This window comes from Oryx dammah, unplaced genomic scaffold (genome assembly GCF_014754425.2).
Source record: "Oryx dammah isolate SB20612 unplaced genomic scaffold, SCBI_Odam_1.1 HiC_scaffold_2, whole genome shotgun sequence".
NCBI lineage: Eukaryota > Metazoa > Chordata > Mammalia > Artiodactyla > Bovidae > Oryx > Oryx dammah.
Window position 1 is genome coordinate 83824785 of NW_024070186.1, and position 7400 is coordinate 83832184.

At 51.6% G+C, this 7400-nt stretch overlaps 1 protein-coding gene across 1 annotated transcript; it reads left to right on the plus strand.

Annotated features, from left to right (window-relative positions):
* The first annotated feature begins 2381 nt into the window (after positions 1–2381).
* On the plus strand, positions 2382–7021 carry FAM43A (family with sequence similarity 43 member A). Its single transcript, XM_040267752.1, has one exon. The coding sequence runs from the start codon at positions 3311–3313 to the stop codon at positions 4580–4582; it is 1272 nt and encodes a 423-aa protein (XP_040123686.1). The 5' UTR covers positions 2382–3310; the 3' UTR covers positions 4583–7021.
* Positions 7022–7400: the final 379 nt, after the last annotated feature.

Below are 7400 nucleotides of genomic sequence, written 5' to 3' on the forward strand. Positions count from 1 at the left end.
GTCCTAACCAGCTCCTTCCAACACCTTGCCTCCATTAACCTATCAGTGCAGTTGAGGGGTAAGTCATTATAGCTCTGGTCTAATGACATTCTGGGCCCAGCCAGCCATGAAAAGGCCATTCCTTCTTTCAGAGACTAGGAGAGCCCAGAAAGCACGATCAGGAGAATTCCTTGTTTGATCAGGAAATTTTCCTCTTTCACTTAAAAAAACTATTTAATTTATTTTGTTTTGGCTGTCCTGGGTCTTTGCTGCTGGATGCAGGCTTTCTCTAGTTGAGGAGAGCAGGGGCTATTCTGTGGTTGCAGTGTGATCTTCTCGTTGCTGGGGCTTCTCTTGTTGCAGAGCACAGGCTGAAGGGCACGTGGCCCTCATAAGTTGTGGCACATGGGCTTAGTTGTCCGATGGTGTGTAGAATCTTCCTAGACAAGGGATGGAACCCACGTCCCCTGCATTGGCAGGTGGGCTCTTAACCACTGAACCACCAGGAGAGTTCTCCTGTCTCATTGTTATTGAATGCCAGCCTAAACTGCACGTGTGCATTATTATGTTCTGTGTTTACTATATCTGGAAAGCCCTTTAACTCTTTCCGGCTTGGTGACGTCTCGTTCATTCTAAACATAACCACCTCTGTGGAACCTTCTTTGATTTTCCTAGTCACAAAGAATCTTTTCTTCTCCAGCTTCTCAGAGTACTCTGGGATCTTCGCAGGGCATTTGATCCACTCTATCTTCTTGTTCACATGCATGTTTCATTCATTCATTCAACAATTAAGTGGTGCCAGGCACTGGGGCAGAGCGGGTGCTCTAGTAGAATTTACGTTCCAGCAGAAGCCCAGAGTTGGGTGAAGTTTATATCCTTCACTGGACTGGGAGTTTCTTGAAGACAGGAATTAGGTCTGTCAGCTCCCAGTTCAGGGTCTGGTGCCAAAAGGTACTCAGGAAAGTTAGTTAAACTGAAATTCAGTACCAATGACTCTAGAAAATTGAGTCGTGGATCAGCTGGTAAAGAATCTGCCTGCAATGCGGGAGACCTGGGTTCGATCCCTGGGTTGGGAAGATCCTTGGAGAAGGAAAAGGCTACCGACTCCAGTATTCTGGCCTGGAGAATTCCATGGACATACAGTACATGAGGTCGCAAAGAGTCGGACACAACTGAGTGAATTTCACTTACTTTCAAAGAAAGGTTAAAAGTTAGCAAAAATAGAGGGCCAGAGAATCCTCAGGAGGGCTTATGGCTGTACTGAGATCAGGACCTGGCACAGAAGCCAGAAACATCCAGATCCCCAGAAGCCTGGGCCTGGAGAGTGGGAGGGTCTATTGTTCTCCTGTGGGATGAATTTGGGCGTTCCATGCAGGGTTATCAGGACATTTATTACACATTCCAGCTACAAGTGGTTTTGCTTTGAGTGAGTAGACCATAGAGGAAAGCTGGTTGTTTCAAGGGCCCAGAAATGAGTTACTAACCAAGGGTCAAGCCGGCCAGATGATTAAAGCGACAGTGTCAAGCTGGCACAAGAGAAGAGAATGATTAGTGCTAATCATTCTCATGGAGGGTGGGTGGGCATTATTTGAAACAAATAAAAGTCATTTGAATTTTTACCAGGAATTTTCATCCATAATGTGATAGTGATGTACTAAAACTAAATGACTGACAAACCAAAGTAAACTGAGTTCTTAACCCCACACCAGGTTTATTTCAAAACTGTATATATCTCAGAAAAGTGCTCTCCCGCTTAGGCCCTGACAGAAGGCGAGGCCACTGCTGGGGGTTAGGAGCTTATTTATCAAATACATACTTTAGTGTTCACTCCAACCATCTTATTACCACTCATCTCTCTTCACTATCTGCTCTTCATCTGTGGAGAAAGGGCTCCAAGAGAGTGAAAGATGTTTTCTATGCCCTTCTTTATTTTCTTTGACAGAATAAAATTCTGGGGAAAAAAATAGCACCCAGTCATTCTCAGAAAGCTCTCACACACAGAAAGAATTACTATTTCCCCAACCTTTTTGCATATTATAGTCTAAATCCCACCTTCCACCGCCTCCCCCAGAAGTTTCGATGGAGACATACATTTATTCAGTGAGTTGCAATTCAGCCTGGGGGTGGAGTGTCAGAATTCAAGTTGCTTTTCCTGCGGGGTAACCCCAGGTCTTGGAGATTTCTGTAGATATAGGGGACATTGGTAAATTTGGGATGAAATTGCCAGACTGGAGCGGTCTCCCCTTTCCCCCAGCCAATGGCTGCAATCAGATCCCTTTAAGAGATCGGCAAACCGCGAGGCGTCCAAGCTTGAAACGGATCCTTTTCTCTGCTCCTCCCCTGTCCCCGCGCGGCGAATGGTTCGTGCCGGCCTATATTTACCCGAGATCTTCCTCTCGGACGGCAAGGATGTGAGGCTGGCGAGGCAGCTACCGCTCGTAGCACTGGAGAGGGCGCGCTGCAAAGGCTGGCAGCCAATCCAGGGGATCCCGGGAGCCAAGTCAGACACCCTCCGGAGAAAAGAAATGAGGTAGCGACCGTCCCGGGAGCCGACCATGCGCACGCCTGGCCCTCGGAGCCCCGCGCTGCCCGCGCCGAGACAGCCCTAACAGTGAGCCGCGGAGCCCGAGTCCTCGGCGTCCTGCCTGTGGGAAGATGCAGTGAGCCACGGGGGATTGCTGCGCGGGGCCCGCCGCGGCCATCCGGACCCACCATCGGAGCGCACTTGGGGCAAGCAACTGCTTCTGGGACCCGCTCAACCGAGGGGCTTTCTGCCTCCAGCACCCCTTGGAGGTGGGGAGTAGCGACCCCTGGGTACACTCGCGGTTGAGTTTCCGCGGTTTGTGGCCCTAGCGACTGTGTGTGTAAGAGGGGGGCCCTTATTCACCTTCGCCGAGGAGTTCCTGCGTATTCTCGCACCACCCCGGCTGCTTTTGCTGGGGGCTTTCTCATTTATTTGCACGCGCACATCTCTTTTTTTTCTAAAGACGTTTTCCGCCCCACTCTTGTGCTGTCTTTCTCTCATCTTGCCTGCTTAAGACTCTTTGCCCTGTTCCTGCTCGGGCTGGGGTAAATCTGTGTGCTCCTTCTCTCCTCCCCCTTGCAGTTAAATCTTAAAAAAAAAAAAAAAATCGACCCCTACCTCTTTTGCTGGGTTCTCGAGCCTTATACACCCCCATTTCCCCGCCCCCACTCCTGATTGGGCCACTCCCAGCAGAGTTTTATTTTTCGGTCTTGCCCGGGCCGAGCCCGGCCGGGGTGGGTGGCTCAGCCGGGCTCTCAACCGGCGCTCCGCCGCCGCCGCCCAGCTGCGCGGGGGCACCCTCCGGAGATGCTGCCGTGGAAGAAGCACAAGTTCGAGCTGCTGGCCGAGGCGCCGCCACGGCAGGCGTCCAAGCCCAAGGGCTACGCGGTGAGCCTGCACTACTCGGCGCTCAGCTCGCTAGCGAGGGCGTGCCCCGAAGGCGCGCTCAGCCGGGTGGGCAGCATGTTCCGCTCCAAGCGCAAGAAACTGCACATCACCAGCGAGGACCCCACTTATACTGTGCTCTACCTGGGCAATGCCACCACCATCCAGGCGCGCGGCGACGGCTGCACCGACCTAGCGGTGGGCAAGATCTGGAGCAAGAGCGAGGCGGGCCGTCAGGGCACCAAGATGAAGCTGACTGTGAGTGCGCAGGGTATCCGCATGGTGCACGCCGAGGAGCGCGCGCTGCGGCGCCCTGGCCACCTGTACCTGCTGCACCGCGTTACCTACTGTGTGGCGGACTCGCGACTGCCCAAGGTCTTCGCCTGGGTGTACCGGCACGAGCTTAAGCACAAGGCGGTCATGCTGCGCTGTCACGCGGTACTCGTGTCGAAGCCCGAGAAGGCGCAGGCCATGGCCCTGCTGCTCTACCAGACGTCGGCCAACGCTCTGGCGGAATTTAAACGGCTCAAGCGGCGGGACGACGCGCGTCACCAGCAGCAGGAGCTGGTTGGCGCTCACACCATCCCGCTAGTGCCGCTGCGCAAGCTGCTCCTGCACGGACCCTGCTGCTACAAACCGCCGGTGGAGCGCAGCCGAAGTGCGCCCAAGCTCGGCTCCATCACCGAGGACCTGCTCGGCGAACAGCAGGAGCAGGAGCTGCAGGAGGAAGAGGAAGAGGAGCACGCGGAGGGTTGCCCCGAGGAGGAGGAGGACCGAGCCGGGGAGGGAGAGCCTGCAGAGCCAGAGGCCGAAGCGAAACGGGCGCTGGTGGTGGCCATGCACTTCGAATGCGGGGACTTGCTGGACACGCTGGAGAGTGGCCACGAGGAGGCGCTGGGGGGCGGCGGGGTCTCGCCGGGCCCTGAGGCTGGGTCGTCGCCTCTGCTGCTGGGCAGCACCTCCGACATGAGGGCCGAGCTTTCGCAGCTTATTAACGACCTGGGCGAGCTCAGCTTTGGCAACGACGTGCGCAGCCTGCAGGCAGACTTGCGGGTGACGCGCCTGCTGTCGGGAGAGAGCACGGGTAGCGAGAGCTCCATTGAAGGAGGGGGCCCGGATGCCAACACTGCCACCGCCGGGGACCCATCCGGCCCCGCGGACTGCGCCAGCCCAGACGAGCCCCACTCGGGCTGAGCTCCCAGCAATGTCCTGGTCGCGCCCCTGGCGCCCGATCGTGACCCCCACGCGTCTCTCCACCACTTCCTTACCTCCGGACCTGCCCCAGGAAAGGGGAAATGGGACTCTTGAGGCCCAGACCCTCCCCCTCTACACCCATACAAATGGCTGTGTTTGAAGCGGGGCTCAGATTGCAAGTGGAGATACGGGGGAGGGGAACCCTACAAGGAAGGGGGAAGAGGTCGCCATCTGGGGTCTGGGAAAGGGAAAGGCCGCTGGTGTTAGCAAGTTTCCTGTTTGTGGGGCAGCTGGGGCCTGAGGAGGAGGGGTTAACTTCCTCCCCCACCGGCCATCTGGGAGGGCTTAGCGTTGTCATTGACATGGCAGTTTTTGTTTTTTTTTTTTTTTTAAATTGCTTTCACAGTGTTTGAGGCTTTAATGCCACCTCCTTGGACCCAGTCTTTTTGGTGCGAGAGCTTGGGTTGTTTACCTCAGACTCAGACCCTTGAAATTCTGCCAAATTCCTCAAATAACTAGTGGGGAAGGGAGAGGGGGAGAAAGAAGGTCGCATTTTGTTTACAGTTATTGACATCTAATACCTAGAAAAAGTTTTCCTTAAGAAACACACACACCTTGCTCCTGCTCAAAAGATCTCACTCCGTGATACTGTGTAAAATATTTTTGCACTGTTGTGAAGTATTTTTGACATCTTTTTGGTTTTCTTGTACATAACTGTGTTCTCAGAGTCCAATGTTTATATCTTTTGCTGTGCAAAAGGGACATGTAAAATGTTGTTCAGTTGTATATACAGAAATGTGTATAAAACATTTTGTTATTTTTTAAGAGTAGCAGTGCTCTGGTTCTGTTTGCACGCCAGTGGGGAAGAGAATAAAGAGGAAAATTGAACAGAACAGATGAGCATCCAAAGCTGCTTCAGAAAATGCTTGGCCATGGGGGTGGGCGGGAGAGGGTGTGACCATGACTGGGATAGGGTTGGGAGGCTAGTCTTTGCCCTTCGAAGGGCTTGGAGGTGATTGAGAAGGGGGAACCCGCTTTATACGTAGTCTGGGGCCTTTCCTGTCCTCTGAAACTCTGGGTACTGCAGCTAGGCCCGGATTCTTCACTTACTCAGTTCTATAAGCATCAGCTGTTTCTGACCTCTTTGAGGCAATTCTTGGAGATGCCGGGTCCTCACTGCCAGACCTGTGAGGTGATTTACGGAGGGATAACTTTCAAGGTCTTCTAGGGTTTTACCACCTCCTGTGGTTCACCTTTTCCTTCCCAAACAGCTCAAGGAGCTGTAAAGATGAGAATTAGAGAACAAATGGAAGTCCCTATGAGGTTCTCTAAGGAGTGGGAGCATCTCTGTTTTTCCTGAAAGGAAAAGCAAGGAGAAAGGAAAGTTAAGTTCTAGTCATGCCTTGAATGAGTCACAGTGCAGGTGGAGTGGGGTGGGGAGCAGGTGGAAAAGCCCATTTTCTTTCCTTCTACAACCCAGCCTGACCCAGTGGGAGAGTGGTTTGGAGGTCAAGGCAGAGAAGGACTGCTAGAGCTTGGTCTGTGTGTGTGTCTTAGCGCTTTCATGCTTGCTCTGTGTTTGTTTCTATTGTAAACTCCAAACAGATGTCTCGAGTTTGGCTGCACCCCATCAGCTGGAAGCTGTAATAAGATGCTGCCAAAACTGTGCCTTCTGCAAATTATTTTTTCCCTTTGCCCCTGTGGGCCCTTTTTTCCTATGTTGCAGAAATTGATTGCTCTCTTGGCCTTCCCTGCTGTCCTGAGGCAGTTGGTTTTGTTTTCATTGTAAATGTGTTCTGAGCAGATACACCCAGTGATCCTTAAGGAGTCTAGAATTCACTGAAACCATAGAGGAAGGAGGGGTGGGAGGGTGGGGAGAAGAGGTTTTTTTTTCCTAATTAACAGAAGTTAATAGGTGATCCTTATTAGAAAAGCAAGTGTGGGTGGGTGGGAATTTGAAAAATATTCAGAGTCACTTCTTGAGGGCCTTAGAACAAGGTCCATCTTTATCTTTCTCTTTTATTATATTTTGACTTGGTTGAGAGTCCCTATCCTTTTTCTGGATACCTCAGATACACATTATTGAATGATGTTTTCAAACCCCCAGGTAGAGAGAGGTCAGGAAAGTCAGCTATGTGGTCCATCACTAGTTTGCATGCTTAGATCTCACATTTCAAATTATTGCCATTCATGGCCAGGTTCCTCTGCTGTTTGAAATGGATGAGAGCCTTAATCAGGGTGAAGATCAGTTGACAAATACTTGGAGGTGGGGCAGAGTGTACATGCCATCCTTCTTAATCCAGTTGAGTCCAGAGAGAATGCCATGGTGGCTTTTGTCTGTGATTAATGGGGTTACAATGATGGGTCAGAAGATTCAGACGAATGACATTCAACACCAATACCATCAATAAATATAAGGCAACTATGTCTTTAAAGTCTGATTTTTCCTATTCTCTGATTTATAAATAGGGAAGGGGTGTTTAGAGGGTGAGGAAGGAGGAAGAAGAAAATAAGCAGACTGCAGAAGAATCAGCTTCCTCTACCCACCCCACTGCGCCCTCCCCTGCCCTCTTTCCTCCCCTCTACTTTTTGGCTTTTATCCCCACTGCACCCCAGGGCTCTGGCTGTTGTAATTCTAGATGCGATAGGAAGGTGATACATGATTCACTTCTTCTTACATCTCAGTCTTCCAGGGATGATATCACTAGCGTAAGGAGAGATGTTTTGAATGAAAAAAACAAAAACCCGAAAACCAATTTACTCATAACACTCAGAGGGAAAAGAGTGGTGTGACATAAGTATGGTGAGGCAGAGGAGA

Bases quoted from the DNA above. Each gene is read 5' to 3' on its own strand.
- FAM43A (XM_040267752.1), top strand. From the start codon at position 3,311: ATGCTGCCGTGGAAGAAGCACAAGTTCGAGCTGCTGGCCGAGGCGCCG.